At 34.8% G+C, this 18,644-nt stretch overlaps 1 protein-coding gene across 36 annotated transcripts in view; it reads left to right on the top strand.

Annotated features, from left to right (window-relative positions):
- The window catches only part of LOC143253054 (uncharacterized), a 64,869-nt gene that overhangs the window by 5,197 nt on the left and 41,028 nt on the right, over window positions 1-18,644 (top strand). For 21 of the 36 annotated variants that reach the window (XM_076506209.1, XM_076506206.1, XM_076506210.1 and 18 more), the window contains exons 2-3: window positions 11,698-13,414; window positions 16,521-16,744. The exons of 9 other annotated variants lie outside the window; for them this stretch is intronic. In XM_076506209.1, coding sequence (XP_076362324.1) covers window positions 12,431-12,901 — 471 coding nt within the window. In that variant the 5' untranslated portion in view covers window positions 11,698-12,430 and the 3' untranslated portion in view covers window positions 12,902-13,414; window positions 16,521-16,744. Of the gene's footprint in view, window positions 1-11,697; window positions 13,415-16,520; window positions 16,745-16,778; window positions 18,176-18,644 lie in introns of those variants that run through there. 6 more of the 36 variants (XR_013029345.1, XR_013029357.1, XM_076506193.1 and 3 more) reach the window with 4 other exon arrangements.

Below are 18,644 nucleotides of genomic sequence, written 5' to 3'. Positions count from 1 at the left end.
TTTGAGCCCTGAGATACCCCAGTGTGCTTAAAGTCCATTTTTAACAAAAGCCTACTTTCTCCCAGCTTGTTTAGCCAACTTTTCTCTTGCATCTATACAGTTTTTTTTCTAAAGATGTGTGTGGTATGTCTAAAAATCCAGAAACACCAGATCTACATCTTTACCCTGATCGATTTAAGCAGTAACCTGTTCAAAGGATTAAAGCTTTAAGTGGTTCAGTAGTAAGTCTGAAGGCTTATAATGCTAAATGTAGTTTTCAGTATCAGTGTGTCCTCTGGTAGGAAGGCAGTAAGTTTAGTGACTGACAATGCTTAAATCAGGGATTCATTTCCCCATGGAGAACATAGCAGATTGTTCATTGTGGCTTATTTTCTAAAATCAAACAAACTCCAGTATTTGTACTTAGCATAGCACAAATTACCTATTGTGTAGTTTTGTGTTTAATTATAAAGAAAGAAAAACATTAGTAATACATGATTTATTATGAGTGAATTTGTTCATTATCTAACAGATATTTGAACTGTGTTAAATGATTTTGCATAACATCTTTTGTTAGCCTTTTATAACTCTTACCATCATTATGTAACAATAAATATGCATATAATTATCAGTTTAGTTTTTATGTTCTTTGAAAAAAATGAGTAATTATGTAGTATGCACTTAAGAGATTAAAAATTGATGATCAATTATTGTTTTATATTAACCAAACAAGACATGACATTGTTAGATGTTTTTTACAGTAGGTACCCAGTTCTAGATTTTTCACATATACTGACTTCTAATTACTCTTGGTATTAAAACTCCATTTGTTTTTGCATTTCTGGATCTGTGGAACAGTTTACAGAATAATTGTGAATTACGTGCTAAAGGTAGGCTTCATTAAATAGTTTAGGCAGTAGGATGTTTAGAGAAGTTCTAAATATATTCCTTAATAGTTTTAAACTAAATTTGGAATATACTAATTGATAGGATAGTTAAGGTAACAAGCTTATTTACAGTAAAATTAGCTTAAAAGTAGCAGGAAAGAATAAAGCAGAGGATTGATATGCATGGAGTTAATGTCCAAAGAGGGATATGTCAGGGCTCAGCATTAGAACCTTTGTTCTTTGTTATTTACATCAATAGTATATATAAAAGAATATTCAATTAGTTGCTTAAGTTTGCTGATGCCATTAAATAATTTCCAATTGGAGTTATCTGTATATTTCGAGAAAAACTAAAAATTAACTTGTTATTCAGTTTAGCTAATTAAATATACTTATGTTTTTATTTTTAAAGATCAGAATGCATTATTTTGTCAGTTGCATATTGCATTTGTTAATGATATATTATGTTTATGGCCAAAAATATCTCAAAGTTTAGCCAACATATGTTTAAAGTTAGCCATAAAATAAATTCTGAGCTAATAATACAAATCAGTCTTTATAATAAAGGTATAGTAATGAATATTAAAATAAAATTCATTACATTTGATACAGTAAGTAAGACTTACCTTTGTCTTACCATTGAAATGTTAAATAGATAATGCTTCTGCATTTAATAACCTTGAATGTCTCAATCAGAACCCTTATAACTCTTCTATTTTTAAGAAAAAATTGTTTTAGAGATACTAACCTCTCCTATAACAGCCTTTCCATCTCAGATATCATCCTACCAGCACTCCTCTTAACTTTTTCTAACAATTCAGTGTCTTTTCTAAGGTAAGGAGCCCAAGACTGAGCACAATACTTCAAATGTGGCATAATCAATGAACTCTAAATGAAATTATAACCTCTTTAGACTTGAATTCATCCTTGTTGTCGATACAACATAAAATGTAATTTACTGTGTCACTGTTAAGGTTATTCCTCGAAATTATACTTCAAGTTCTGATATGCATTATCTTGTATTTATTATAATTAAAAGCAAGCTGTTCCTTATTTGCCCAGTTCATCAAATAGTACAAATTATTTTATAAAGCAGTAGCATCTTTCTTACAGGCAGTAACAATAAAATCTTTAACACCATCAGCAAACTAAAATGATTTATTGATCATTCCTTTATCCACATCATTGATATAGGTCAAAAAGAGCAGAGGTCTTAACACTGAGTCCTGAGGTGCCCCACTTGTGACATTAATCTAGTGTGAATGAACTCCATTTATAACAAACTTCTGATTTCTCGCATTTAGCCAATTTTCTATCAAATGAGCCAACCTATTTCTCACACCTACAAAAATATTTTTTTAATAAGCCTTTTATGTGGCATCTTGTCATATGCTTTCTGAAAATCCAGATTCACCAAACCCACACCTGTATTCATATCTAGAGAAGTAATTCGTCTTCTAAGAATGTCAGAATATTAGTTAAGCAAGATTTTCCTCTAGTGAAACCATACTGATTATTCCACAAAATTTTAAACTTTGTTAAATGACTTTGTAAACCACATTTTAGCATACTTTCTGAAATTCCCCATCATTGATAATAGGTTTGTAATTATTGAAACAATTTTTGTTACCTCACTTAAAAAGAAGAGCAACATTAGCCAACTGCCAGTCTTTTGGCACCAACATATAATTCACAATAGCAGGAGGTGGTCCACACATCCAATCTTTTATCTGCTTCATAACCCATGGGTACATATTATTTAGTCAAATAATTTTATTTTTCTCTTGACAAGTTAAGAATTAATCTGATTGTCTTGTTCAGTCTTGTTTCCATCTAACAACTTTTCAGGATGAGGAATATTGCTCGAATCTTCATCAGTAAAAATTTAATTAAAAGTAAATTTACTAGCCATCTCATAATCATGTGATTTTAGCCCTGCTATATTATCTCACAAAGTTCCTGCTTTCATCCTATCATCTTACTTTTAATGTATTTATAGAATTACTTACTGTTACTTGTTACATTCTTTGACAAGAGTTTATGATAAGGCTCTTTGAATACAGCTAGATCAAATTTGTAAAATTGGAATTACCAAATATGGTATTCCTATTTGTTTTCTAAAGACAGCTGGTATGGGTGTTAAAACTTTTATGAAAATAGAGAGAGGTATTCCTATTTGTTCTCATGCAACAGTAATAAGTGTTTATGAAATGTTTAATTTGAGATCACCTGAACCTAAGTATCATAAAACATAGGTTACTTTTAGAGAATGGTATATTTACAAAGATTTCATTCATGTGTATTTTATCCAAAGATATAACTTTGAAATTTGTATATTAATTGTGTTAGCTAGTCTTTGAAGAACTCTGTCTCTTCATTTATTAAGTGTTTAGGTTATGGTGAATTATGCTATCACATTTAGATGTTGCATTTTATTTAAACAAAGCAGACATGATTAGTCTGAAGTGTTTTTAACCTTTTGGTTATAATCCAGACAGGAGGTTTTGTGTAATTTTTGTTTTGAAAATAATGTCTGTCTAAAATGAAACATTTGAAAAACACTTAACAGAACTTCAGACTCTAGTTCTTTTATCTAAAGCTGCAACAACTGTTTTTCTCATCACAATGGAGAAGTCTAGTCCAGTACCACATGCATTTCCAGATGTTTTTCAATTTCCCTCTCAGTTGGCCCCATTTATCTCCTTATCCACCAGCTCATAAGGTTCTGTCTCTTTTGGAGGATATAGAGGTTCTTGGAAACACTCATTCCTTTAGGTTGTGCCCAAATGCATTCCCTTCAGTGGTTGTTATGACACAAGTGGAACATTTGCATGGATGCATTGGATTATCTGGTGATTCTATTGTCTTCCAGCTTGCTTGATCTTGACTAGTGGTTGAACAGTGACATGACAGTAGATGTCCCTCCCCACCCCATACCCAGAGATACATCTTTACATAGATGCTTCTCTCTAGGACTGGGACATTGTATAAATGGTATGGGCTTCTGAACAGATGAGAAATATTCTTTTCATGTCAGTATTACAGCTTTTAACAGTTCCAAGAGGTATATCTCGGGCTCTGGCATTGTTGTGAGGGAAGGTGTTAATTTGATTTGTGTTCCACTGTGGTCTCTTACATTTCCAAGCAAGGGAGCATTCACTCCAGGTCTCTTTGTTTTGGACCCATAATTGTCAAATTTTTCACCTTGCTTTTCATGTTTAGGGTTTAATGAATTTAGTGACTGATCAGTTATCTTGTCCCAATAGAGTTCTTTTGAAATAATGGATGCTTGTGCCACATAATTTTTGTTGGATCTGCTCTCATCTCAGGATGCTTTATATTACTGTTCTCACCACACACCAGAATATCCAGCTGCTGTCTAGTCTCCTGTATCTCACCCTCCAACTTTATGTATAAATGCTCTCAGCCAGGATTTTGCAGGTCTTCATCTTTATACAGTGGAACTCCTCTAAGCGGCCACCCCTCAGATTCGGTCACCCCTTGAAAGAGGTCATTCAATCACAGTCCCTTTTTTGTTTACATAATCCCTAATTATGTACAGTGGAACCCCTCTAATCAGGCCAGTTTGTCTCAGTCCCGAAGGTGGCTGCTTTAGAGGGGTTCCACTGTACATCCCTCTGATTTATCTATTATTTAAAGTTTTTGCACTGATTTGCTTCTCATCCTGTTGAGTTCTTGTAATACCACATTGGCTGGGTTAGCCTTGGTTTCCACTTCTTCAGTACCTTCAGGAGTGCCAACCTTTTCTGCTTCCTCTCTTACATTACCCTCAGTCAGACATTTATCCTCTGACAGTCACCATTTTCTAAGTTTGATTTGGCTCTTATACAGTCCATTGTATGAAGTCAGGAATTGACCTCTCAGGTAGCATCATTACTAATATTGTCCATTTAGCATTCTGTGTTGGACATTTATGAATGGAAATGGTTTACTTATCATCAGTGGTCTCTCAGACATGGTTTTAATGGTCTCAGTCCTTCTTATACCAGCATACCATGTTTCTCTGAATAAGGCAGCTGTCTCACCACTTTTTGTTTTTCTGAAAGAAAAGGTTTTTGAGGCTCTGCTTTTGTTTTTGCTTGTAATACATTTTCAGGTTATTTGTCCTTAACATTGTTTCTAGGTTCCAAATTGGGATATCAGAGTGCTTTTCCATGCCTTATTTCATTCACTTTTAGAATCTTTTGTTTAATTCTGTTGTTGGTGATAAGACTTTGATGTTTGGATGTGTTTGCAATTCATGTTCACAGGACTCATTGGAAAGTTTTCAGCTACCCTCTGTAGCTATTCTACATGCTCTGGCCACTTTATCAAATTGGTGAGTAACTTCATTTATTTTATGTTTATTTCTCTTCCTTTTCAGGAACAATTTCATCATTTTCATTTGAATCCCACTCAGTTGCCTATTCAGATATGCTTCCTTCCAATTGTACATAAGCTAACAGTTGCTTATTAAAAATTTCTTGGTAGCAAGAAGTTCTGTTGAGATGAGGTGTTTGGTAAGACCACCTTGTGCACTTTCTGGGTGGAAAACAATTATAATAGAAAGACATATACACTATTGGACTGCTACTTGTGGACTATTATGAGCAAAGCTTAAGGGTTTTTTTCCTATTCTCAAGGTTGAATAAACTGGAGCTAATTTGCTTTTCAAAATGGGAACATGCTTCACCTATTGCACTTATCTAAGCATCATTCCTTGGGACTCCCCATTGTGACTGTCCTTCTATTTCTCCTAGTGGTGCATTTTTATTTCTTGCCATTCCATATTCCAAACAGAGGTTTATTCCTCATGAGTGATGCTTGAACTCATTATTCAACTCAAGAAGAAGAGTGTGAAGCTGGGTGCCCTCCTACCAATAGCCCTGGATGGTTTTCTCAGATGTATGGAAGGAGCAGGACCAGTCTACACAGGAGCCTTTCCATAATTCTGGTTGAGCTGCATGTGGCCCTTCTTTTTATGGTTATTCTCTTAATTTTGATGAATAGGAAGGAAGGTCCTTGACTCCTTGTAATTCCACAAGAATTATTATTCCATTGGTTGAACTTAAGTCAGTTGCACATCCTTCTCCTAATTTTGGGGGCTCGAGATGTTGTCTTGCCTCTCAGGTTGGGAAGTTAAGATTTTGGTTTGTAATTCCTGGCTGGATAATCTGTTTCCTTTGCACCTTTTTGGGTTATGGCAAGGGTTTGTCCTCTTTTGTGTTTCTTGCTTTCTCCTCGTAATTCTGGTGGCTTGATATGCAACTCTCAGGTTGGGTTTCAATAACATCATGTTGCTTAAAAAAAGACAATAAAAAGCATTTCTCATGCCATAGATATTATACCTTGGATCTAGATTTGGGTCCACAGCTCTGTAATTGGAATGATGAGAGGTGGGACCTCATCTGCTTGGTTGGGGCCTGAAGGAATTCATGTTCTGAAGAAGTTACAGTTTTGCCTTTGTGTTCAGTCAGCCTTTATCACTTAAGAATCAGACTTCTTATTGGTCAGGCAAAAAGCATACCTGTTCCAGAAGTAGTGCTATATCTCATTTTCACACACCTCTTTTCTATGCAGATGCTTTCTGTGTGGATCTTGCCCTCACCAACCCTTCCACTTTGTTAGTGTGTGATTTTAGTTACAGTAGGAGAAAATGTGTTTCAGAAATTGTTACCCAATATTGTCACACTATTCCACCCTTCCTCTCCACAAAATGGCCAGTGAATAGGAAGTAATATCAGAGCTTATGTATAGATCTGGGATAGAGGAATGTTGATGTAATCGCCTATAAGAGTAAATACAAAATTAAACTTGCTTTGGGCAATATAGTGGGGTATAAAAATTGGAATGAGTGAAGTAAGATACATACCAACTCTTAGATAAGCAAACAAAAGAAACTTTCATAGGGATGAAGCTACAGTGGTTTATAAAAACTGGAGCAAGTGAGATAAAATTCATGCCAATGGGCCGAGAAGAGAAACATTCATAGGGATGAAGCTGTAGTATGAGAGGAGATAAAAATGTATTTTCAATAATATTTAGTGTAAGAAAATGCTAATGTTTTTAATTTTCACATTTTAGTTACTTTTATGAAAACATGTATAGTGATAAAGAAAGCATATGTGAAAAAGTCTGAAATTTTAGACTTACATTACAGTTGTACATTACATTAAAGTCTACTTTAGTAATTTGTGCTAAAGAGTGTACTTCCTCAGCACTAGTTTTTCATATATTTGTTGTCTACAAAATCATGAATGTTCCTTTTGAATATTCATCTTAGAACACAAAAAATATTTCAGGCACTGGAATAAAATGTCCCCAATTTAATTAAATTTAATTTAAGTTGTACATTACATTAAAGTCTACTTTAGTAATTTGTGCTAAAGAGTGTACTTCCTCAGCACTAGTTTTTCATATATTTGTTGTCTACAAAATCATGAATGTTCCTTTTGAATATTCATCTTAGAACACAAAAAATATTTCAGGCACTGGAATAAAATGTCCCCAATTTAATTAAATTTAAATGTCTTTCTAATTAAGTTATAAGTGGTTTAAAAATTTCTTTTACCTGCTCAGAGTAGAAAAACAAAATTGAGGCTTATGGGCTGCAAGTAGTCTTGTAAAGAAAAAGCTGTTCTTTCTGTTAGTTAGAAATATGTCTTATAGTATTGTAAATATATTTTTAACAGGTCTTTCATGAGCCAAGCAGGTGAAACTTTTGTTAAAAAATAAACTAACCAATCAAGTTTTTTTTTAAATTTGAACTGAAATTTTTTGGATTTGTTTGTTGGCTAAAAAGAAGGCATTTCCCACAGTCTTTTAGTGGTGGAGCTGTGAGAAGTTATTTGAAGTGCTCAGGTGACTGAAATCCATCAGCTCATTATGACTTTAACAGCTAAGCACAAGAAGCACTAGCTCAAGGTCATTGATGAAATCAGCTATCTTGTTGTCATTAGCTACAGTTGCCTATGAATTTCTGTTAATATGAGAACACATACACCTAGTTTTCACCCAGTATTAGCAGCTGTTGTGTCAAATGACAATCCTATAACCTTCTCCTTCAAAACCCATTCATTAAGATTGCAGTCTTGACTTGTTCTGATCCTGTCCCACTTGCTGACTTGACAACTTCCAGCAGCTGAGAGATCCCATTGCCAGTAACAATAATTAGTAGGCAGTCAATATTTTCCATGGTTGTCGAGTTCCTGAGGAATATTTTATCCCAGTGAACGATCAAAGGCATATTATCTTGAAACTCAGCCTTCAGGGTTTCTGTGAGAATTTTCTGGCGATTCTGACATGTGTTGGATGAAGGAGAGGTTGATATTAAATTTTTCAGGATTTTGACCAGTTGAGCATACTGTTTCTGTTAGAACATATGTAGCAGCCCTGTCTGACAGCTTTATCTTGTCAAGAGCCATAGAAAGTGATTGAAATACTCTGTTATTTTTGGCTTTGAGATGTTTTGAAAGGCTAGCTTCTTCAACAGCAACAGCAGAACCTTCATCATCATTTGGAGATGATTCCAGTTGTACTGTTCTTGATGATGCTGTGGCTTCCTTCTTCCATTGACTTCTTTGTTGTTTTTCCATTATCTTCCTTTTCAAAGAATTGTTGTCTTTTGCAGCTTGCTTGGCATCAGTTGTTCCCATTGTTCCTCTCTTGCCTGTTTCCATTTGAGCAGTTGGGAATTCTCAGTTTTCTTGATTTGTCATTATTGTTAGGGCATCAGAGGTGGCTATGTCAAGTAGTTGGTCAAGTCATTCTCCTTCTGTATCTGTGAAGCTAATCTTCTGTTTTTCCCTTTGTTCAAACTTTGATAAATTATGTACAGCTTCTCTACTTTAGTAACTGTATTATCTTTGCAGATCATTGGAATTCTTGCTTTTCCCAGAATTCTGTTACACCTATGATCACTGTTGTGGCACTTTCCCTAATTATCTTCCTTAATGTGAAGACACAGAAAGAATGAAAGAACTTGTCATTTAGAAGTAAATTTTGTACCTTTAATTCCATCATCTGGTTTGCAAAGTTAATCCTTAGAATGAGTTATCATGATCAATCAGTGATTGATATCAGTTATTCTGAAAAAAATACATGAAATTGATTAGAATTTAATGAAAAAAGTACAGTAAATAATAAATAAATGATAATACTAATTAAATAAATAAATTTGTCCCACTGGTCTGCATACACCAGATTACATCTGTACTATACACAATTAAAAACAACTTCAAAATGTGCAGTACATAGCAAAGTTCAACCACATGATTTTTTTACCTCTTGTTGTTTTTTTTGTTTTGTTTTTTAACAGATGAATAGTACACCCTGGATGAGACAGGGTGCAGTCTCACATGGGTGTGCTTCTGCCATCAGGTGCTAGATCCCATGGGCTTTCTTTGAGTATGTCCTGAAGGCTACTCATCTAGATAAAATTCGTACCTGTGTCTTCACTACTTCAGTATTAGGTTTTAGCTAATCTTTATCAAGAGTTGAAATATACGCTTGGAAGTTAACATTTTCCTTATGTTAAAATGTATTTCTTGTAGATATATTTGTTTATTGCTCTTGGAGGTGTGTCACCTTCCTGTTGTTTCATGATTATGCCATTATGCAGTAACACAATTCACACTAAATCACATGCAATTAGGTGGGAATTGCCTCAAGGCTAGTGGCAAGGAAGAGTTAAACTTTGTGATGAGGTGAGTTTTCAGGTAAGGAAAGCATTAACACTTATTGAGTGAAATTAAACATAAAATATCTGTGACATAGAAAGTAAACTTGTAACTTACATGATATGTCAGTAATCAGAGGGTATAGGGTATAGTATTGAATAATTTAATTGCGATGCCATAATATTATTCACACATCTAAATCAATTCAGGTTAGTATATGAAGAATTAAAGAGGATTCAAAAACCACAAATAATTTACATATCCCCTTTTGAAGAGGTGTGTCTGTATTTATTTGGTATGCTGACCTGAACTATTCTGATGAGCCTTGAATAAATAGGACTGCAGTCTATAGTGTGACCAATCAAAAAACACCTGAGGCCTCTATATCACAGGTGATATTTTCAGTTTTATCTTTGTGGTGAAAAAGAAAATGATCATTTTGACTTATTTTTTTAATCCAAATTGGTTCAGCCTTGTGCCACCATGGTTTGATGATTGGTGGGATATATTTACCTGATGACTTAAAGGTCTTGATTTCAGTTCTCATTATTATCAAATATGCTCAACCTTTCAGTTACAGGGAAGTTATATTTGTTTATTTATTTTTGCATCATAGCAAAGCTACTAAGACTAACTTCAGCCACCCTTAATTTTGAACTGCTAACCAGAGGGAAGGCAAACAGTTGGTAGTACTCACCACTGACTCTTGGACAATTTTAGTGTTATTAAGCAAAGTGTAAATTTACTGTGTTTTTACATCATGTTATATTTCTAATTATATTATTTTGTGTGGAATTAGATGTAAAATTACTGATTTTGCATAGTGTTATATTGTAATTACAATAACTTGCATAAAATGCTAGGCTTCCACTAGCCATTAGCCACATCACCATTGGCAAAAAGAACAGCCTGTGGCTAAAAATCTAGTGTTGGTTATGCCACAGAGGTGAAAGATAATAATTTTTCAGTCTTGGATGGTTTTCCTTTATTTATTCTGCTCAAGTTTCGGTCTTAACTGCTTTCGTGGTTTTTATCAACATCCATGCCATTAATGATGACAAATGACCAGAGGTGCCCCCCAGCAAGTTGAAGAAACAAGAAACATCTTTAAAAACTACCACTGACTGTAATCTATATTTTCTTTATTTATGTATTTTTATGATTTCAGGGATATGACAACTAACAAATTAAATTTTTTAAAAATTATTACTCGGCTGTGCAGATGATTTCTTTTATTGTCATTTTTTTTATACTACATGTTTGATTCTGCCCGTGGTATACAAACAGTAATCAGAGAAAACCTGACTTTTGTCAAGCCAACATATGGTCTGTATCAAAGTGGAAATCCCAAGTTTCGTTTGACATGTGTTTGAATTGAGATCATGACAACTCCTAGATCAGATAAAAAGGCATCTAAATGGTTAGATATATCAAGTTTGTTTCAAAAGAAGGTTGAAGCAACAACATCAACTGATGGTGGGAAATCCACTTCCAAAAGAAAAGACAGCTCTGAAGAAACTGAAGCTTGCAGCAGTGATCAGCCTGTTGGTGTTAAAAAAAATATACTTGTGATTTTCACAGAGTTGTTAAAGAAACTTGGTTTTCACAGTTTCCTTGGCTGGAATGTGTTTTCCAACAAAATACATTTCATTGCAATTTATGCAGGGACAAGAAGAAGACAAATATTTATGCTACCACTGGGAAAACTGCTACTTAGCCTAAAAGCGACTACGTGATGAAGCATGCATGATCAGAAGATCATTGCAGTGCAATAGCATCACACATTTTGAAGAAGGACATGTCAACTGCTGTTGTGAATGTGTATGTGGGGTGTAAAGGTGGCATTCAGGCACAGATGGCCACATTACTTGTACAAGCAAAAGAAGCCATCCCAACTGTGAAGTTTCATTCCCTCCTTTCAATACAAGTATTCTATGTAAGAATATTCTTCATTCCAGTCTTAATAAGATACTTTCTGTTTTCTACAGTATTTTCTTGAAACAAAAGGCAATTTGACAATTTTCTAAAAATGAAACATTTTGGAAATATCTATCAAAAATTAAGAAGCTAGCCAACTCTTCCAAATATCTTTGTTTATTACTTTAGTTGGTGGTCTTATTTCAAAACACAAGTTCTTATATATTTTTTAACAGGGAGTGAGCGACCTCTCTAAAGAAACTACAGACTCAGTCACAAAGTGGAACAGAGAGCTTCATATACACCCACAGCCAGTCTTTGAATGATATGTACAGTGCCCTAAATCATGTGGTTCAGGATGAAATACAGGCAGACTTTTGGGCATCGCCTTTCCCATTTTTTGCCCTTGAAGCAGATGAAGCAACTGATGCAGGAAACACCTCTATACTGGTAATTTATATCAGGTATCTTTCACTTTCATCATTAGGTGAGGATACAAGTCAATTCCTTGTTGTGCGTGAGCTGACCAACACTGGGGCTGCTTTTATCTACAACACAGTGTGCTCAGTCATGGCAGATCGAGGATTGTTTGATGTTGACTTGGTTGGACTTGCAACTGATGGTGCAAATGGTGGGAATAAAAACAGGTGTTGCTACAAAATGTAAGGAGGAATGCCCCTGGATAATAACAAGTCATTGTTTGGCACACAGATTACAGTTGGCAGCTTGAAAGGCAGCAAACCAGGTGCCATACCTTGTGAAGTACATTTCAGTTTGAACCAGTTTGCAAAAAGCCTGAAATATTCTCCCAAGTTCTGTTAGGTTCTGGAAGAGAGCAAAGCATTGCATGGAGAGAAAAGCAACAAAATCAAGCAAGTGTTCTTCACACGATGGCTCTCTTTTAATGATTCCGTCCAAGCACTAGTCAACTGTATTGCATCTGTGATAAGCTGCCTGCAGGTTGTAGCAATGGAACGTAGTACTCCAGGCCGAGCCTTGCTACATGGTCTAGTCCAGCAAATGTCATGTTACAGCTTTGTCATGATGACACATTTTTTGGCTGATGCTGTTGGCATTCTTGGACTTTTGTCAAGATCTCTACAGAGAGCTGATTTATTTTATGATCAGGCTAAAGGAATTATTGATGGGCCAATTCTGTCAATTCAGTCACTGGTACATATCCCTGGTCCTTACACACAGACTGCACTGAAGGAACTCCCACAAGCTCCTGATGCCAGTGGTTACACTTCTTACAGAGGCCATGACATCAAAGATATTGATAAACAACATGAAAAGTACAGATCAGCTGCTGAATCATTTGTTGAAGAGGTTGTCACAAGACTACAAGTAGCATTCCTAGACACTAACATCATGTCATTTTTTTCAATATTTAGTCCATGTCACAGCAGAGCAGTATCTGATGAGGATGATCTGAAGTAACTCATCCAGCACTTCTCTCCTTTTGTCAGTGAGGATGAGGCACTGACTGAGTGGCTGCTACTAAGGAACATAATGGAACAGGATGCTCACAAAAACAGAAACATGAAGAGCTTCTGCAAGGAATACATTCACCAGACCCGTCAAACTTTTCCAAATCTGTCTCAGCTAGCAGCAATTGGATTAATAATTCCAGTTACATCTGTTGACTGTGAGCGGGGAATTAGCAGGTACAACAGCATCAAAACAGATGCCAGGAGCAATCTGTTTGTGGCCAAGACAGAAATGTTACTGAACTTATCCATGGAGTCCAAACCTTTAGATCATTTTAACTTCAACTCTGCATTCATATACTGGGTCACTCACAAAGACAGACGTGGGTACAATTCTCTGTTGAAGAAATGTGCTTCGGAACCTCAAGTGTCAACTTCTACTACATCTTCTGTTGAGAATGATTTGGCTGAAGAGCTGCAATTGGATTTATCTACTTACTAGTCATGCTACCGAATTATAATTGTAAGTCTTTTTTTTTTCTGTGTTATTTTGAGAAATGTATCTTTCTATTTTCTTCTTTATCATGTTTATTTTGTTTTTTTGTTTGTTTTGTTTTTTTGGCAGGGAAGATTGCTGGGGAATAAAAAAATAGTACAAAACTTAATGTCTTGTAGATGTTCACAAAATTACAACTATTTTTTACTGGGTGGAATTGATGCATATTAAAAGTCACACACCACACAGTTTTTGGCAATCTAAAATTGTGGTTAAACAACTGTCACTGTGGCTAAAAGAAAATTACTTTGTTTAGCCACAGTGGCTAAGAGAGTTATTTTTCTAGTGGAAGCCGAGAAATGTATTCTTTAGTGTAAAATAAACTAGAAATGCTCTTTTTCAACATTGTGTATGTATTGTTCTTGTAACGGGATACATCTTATTTTGTATAAGTAACAATTAAGCCTATCATTATAACTACTTGTATACTTGTTTCTTGTGCTAAACTTGACTCTGCTTCGTATTCTTCATGCATTTGTTTTTTCCTGCTTCTCACAACTGTCTAGTGGTAATTTAAAACTCTTCTTACAGTTCATTAATAGCCCTTGAAAATAATCCATCTTCTACCCTATTTAAATGCAAACTATCCATTTCAAAAAGTACCCTTCTTCCACCGAATTGATCCACAAGTACAACCAGCCTATCTGTTCATCCTCAGATATTAACCTTAGCCTAACATTTAGCCCTAGTGACCTACTTTCAACTTTATTTCCATGGTTAATTTTGTGTGATATTTCTAACAAAAGTTGTGGTAAGTTTTTTTAAACACCTTTATCACACCATTGTACTTAATAATTAGCTTCTGTGATTCAGCTTTTCCTCTGTCATTATCCACTATGTGTAGCATTAAAACTGCATGTCTGCTAGCCTCCTTTAATATATATTGTGCTTTATCAGTTACATTCTCCACCTGTGACTCTGACTAGTGTAATCTAATTCTCTCCTCCCTGTATACTTCACGAACTATTCTCTCCATATGTTTTGTAAAGTAATCACCTACAATTATAACCTACTTATCATCCACATCCTTCTGACTCTTTTGTTTTCCTTTCCTCCAGTAGTTTCTGCCTTCTTGAGAAGTCAAACCTGAGATTTGTTGCTCAACAGAATAAGCTCATTATAACTAAATACACTACTTTTTACTCTAATAGTATCTTTTATAACTTCCTAAAAGTCATTATTATCTAATGTATCATTTGCATGTAAATGCTTAAGCTCCTCCTGACATTCTGGTGCCATTTCCAATGGTCTACACTTCTCTTTATTTGTTGCCTTTACTTTGATTAGGATAGCTTCAAACTTCTCCTCTTTCCTACAAACATTATACAAAAATGGCACATCATAATTACTAGCTTCCTAAGAAATATATGCCAGTCCCAAGTTCCAAATAAAACCCACTCATTGCACCCATTACACCTAAAAAAACTGTGAATGTTTGACTTCTACATTAGTCTTTACCATAATATTTATAATTAATAACCATTAATTATAGCCTGAAAATAAATACTTAATACCAAATACCAGTATCGTGTTGCTAAAATTGTTACATTTAAGCTTAATTTTTAAGAACCAATAATGTTTTTTGATCACTACTTTAATTACACACTCAAGTTTATTTATAATTATATAGAATTTAGAAACTGAACTTAATAATTTATTAGAACTAACAATATATGTAACATTAATGATAAAATATATTTAGTGTAATTTATAGCCTATTTATTTTAATAAATTATAATGATGAGCTGCATTTAAAACACCAAGAAACAATAAACTAGTTTCTAGATTGTATTTTTGAATGAAACAATGTATCTATCTTGTTTTATGATTTACCAGTAAGTTGAAATATACCTAAGCTGAAAGTATTGTTACATGTACCAAGCCTGCTTTAATATAGTAGTCATTACTAAACTCTTTTAGTCTTACTTTTATTTATCAAAATTACTATATCTTGTTATTATTGTGTTATCCAAATATCTACAAATTATGATATAAATATTAAATAATTTTCATAAGCTTGTAATAGCATAATTTTTCAATGTCTCTCCTCTTCAGTTGAGCTTACTCGGGGTTGCTGGGGGAAATATTTACATGCATATCATCCTAATTATTTCCCATGTCTCCTTGTCATAATTCAGACCAATCCATGTTGTGTTCTGTTGATGTCTTTGTATTGATTGACTCAAACGTGGTTTCCACTGAAGCATTAGCTTTTGATGTTGCCCCAACTTTTTCTTGCTTTATCTCTGACTCTCCTACTTTTGCTCCAAAGCAAGTTTTCTCTGATTTGGGCTATTGGGTGGCTTCATCAGCCATGTATGAGGTTCCTTTTGTCTTCTGGTCATCAACCTTGGCCATACCAATTTGTTCTATCTACATTTCCTGTCCTCCTCACCTTGCCTCACTCCATGATTGAAATCTCATTGTGGTACTGCGTGCTGAAACAGTTTTACTTATGAACCTTTGTTTTTGTGTTTATGCCATCTTCCTTTAAGTACCTTTTTTCTTGCTCTTATTGTGTGGACATTATGGTTCAGTTAGTGTTCATAGTTGATGTCGGTTGTGTTTTTATGTAATAGTTCCTATGTTCTGCTCTTTCAATATTGAAACTGTATACCTAAACAATTTGGATGCTTGAAAAGATAGTTATACATTCATGCCCATTTCCCTTCTTTCCATATCCCACCTTTCTCACCATTCAAATCTTGGTTGCCTCCTTTGCAAGGTCATGGCTCTTCAAGGGTATATGACATAGTGTTCCACCCCACAGTTCCCTCTTCTATTTGTTTATTCCTTGAACTTTTAATCCTTCCTGTGATCTTTCTTCTCTTACCCTTATAGGTTGGATTCACCAGTTGATTCAACTGGCATGTTCTTCCCTTTTTACTGAGGATTGTTATCTGTTTCATATTTCTTCCCATCAATCCCATCACTTTACCATGTCTCTTGCTTTGCATTTTCATCTTCTCTAATGGACACCATCATCGTTGGTATGTGAGTCACTCCTTATACCTATAACCCCTGTGTTTCTTAGTAAGTGTTAAGTACTTCATTCAGTTTGTTTTCTTTGCAGGGTTTGTTTTACATGTTCAGATCGCACTTTATCACAAGTGTTGCTTGGCCATATGGTCCATGTTTTTGAGGCTCTTCTTCAGGTAGATCTGACATACAACTCCAGATGCTTCCAGGTGTTGGTTGATCAACTACATCAAACACATCTCTGCTTTACAAAATAGTGTAACATAACCAGGTCATATTAAGCTCACCATTGGGATGCAGTGTCCTGCAAGATCACTAGTAAGTATGCCTCATGATATTTTTCTTTATAAGTATGTTTGTTACAGACTGTACATGAATAAACTAACATAAATAAAGCAGATATTACAGTACATCTCTGATGATCCATGGTATTTGCAGCTCTTTCTACTGCAGACCTAGTGTGTAGTTCCAAACATTGCCAGGTGTTGATTGATTGACTCAGTCATCATGAATTCTCTTGTTTTTCAAAACAGGTTGTTACAGTTACCCATTGCACTGTCTCAATGCTTCAATCCTCTGGATTTTCCAATGCACTTTTACCCTCCTTCTTCTAGTGGAGGCCTGTCTTTTTGAGAGTGCACAATACATTTGAGTTGAGAATAGGGAAGCAGCATTCCACAGGTGTAGATAGTGTGATACTCTTCCTATTGTGAACCTGATATATAATTCCAGAAACTTCCAGGTATTGGATGTAGTGCTTCACCATATATTGCAGTTTCTTCTTCCAGATGAAGCACCCTCCTTCCTACTGAAGCCCAGTTCCTGGCAGATCTAGTGTTGGTTGGAGCTGGACTAGCCACACAAGTTATAACATGTCTGAATGGTTACCCTTCTCCTGTGATCAGATGATGCTTTCCCCATACTACCAGGTTTTGAACTGGATGTGCAATATCAAATAGTGGACCCTCTTCCTTCTGTCTGGTGAATGTCAGTTCCTGGTGGATCTGATATTGTTGTAGCTGGATAAGACACAATGTGTATAAGGCTAGGGACCCTGATCTTACTGTAGTCTGGACAAAAAATTCCATATGCTGCCAGGTTATGAAAAGGAAATGAACACCCATCTGGATTCACCATCTTAGCTAGATGTTTGTTTCTAGTGGGTATGTGGTTTGGTTTTTGGTACAGAAGCTCTACTTCCATTTCAGAACCTATTTTTGAAGTGAAAGGTCAAGTACCCTTTTTCCACTGTGGGCCTGATGTACAATTCCAAATGCTGCCAAGTGTTAGTTGAGGTCAAAATCCCAATTACAGTCTTTCATTTTCTAGCCACTCTACACTAAGAGGTCCCTATATTTCTGTAACTTTTCATAGAATCCATCCCTCTTTTGATTCTGCTATTTTGATAACACATTAATGACAGGCAAAGAGATTTCACTAGCTCTTCACCTGTTCAATGTGAAATTCTAGCTTTTTGTGAGCAGATATAAGATATTGTATTGGAATTTAACATTTTCATAAACTGAAAATATATTTCTGATAGATACCTCCACGCACACTTCCTACTTGTTTTCCCCCACTTCTGGTGTGGTTTGGTTTGATCTGACCAATCTTGAAGTGTTTAACAACCACAAGATTAGAGAGGGTGCTAGTTATGGTTGGAGTAGTGTAACATTCCTGTTGGTGGAGGATTGCTGAATAATTACTTACATGTCAGTATGCATGTATCTCATGTAAACGTATTTTAAGGTAAGTGGGAGTATCGAGGCTAGAGGCAAGTAAAAATTTGCAATAGAGAGCCATATCAGTTGAGAAAAACTTTTTGGATAAGTATCTATCAAAAATACAATTTCAATTTTGGAAAGTGTTAACTTTAAAATGTACAGATAGTGCAATAATTGAAAATAATGTGGTTTGTAAAGGTTTGGAAAATATGGAGTTATTTTTTGATAGTTTGAAAACCTGTTTAATTGTTTGAAAAATTGTGGTTTTTCTTTTGTTTGATATTAACATATTAACAGTATGTAATTGTACATTTAAAAAAAAAGTTTTGCTGCAGTGGAAGTATTCAGACATTCAACATTACTTTCATATTACTGTGAAACAGTAAAATAAACACCTTGCAATCCTTATATCATTAGTTTAATTAAATTGAATTTTTTTAGATTGTATTAAAAACACACAATGCATGTTAATGAATGCTAATTCTATTAAAAAT

Source organism: Tachypleus tridentatus, chromosome 6 (assembly GCF_004210375.1).
Source record: "Tachypleus tridentatus isolate NWPU-2018 chromosome 6, ASM421037v1, whole genome shotgun sequence".
Taxonomy (NCBI): domain Eukaryota; kingdom Metazoa; phylum Arthropoda; class Merostomata; order Xiphosura; family Limulidae; genus Tachypleus; species Tachypleus tridentatus.
This window is presented reverse-complemented; position numbering and strand designations above follow the sequence as displayed.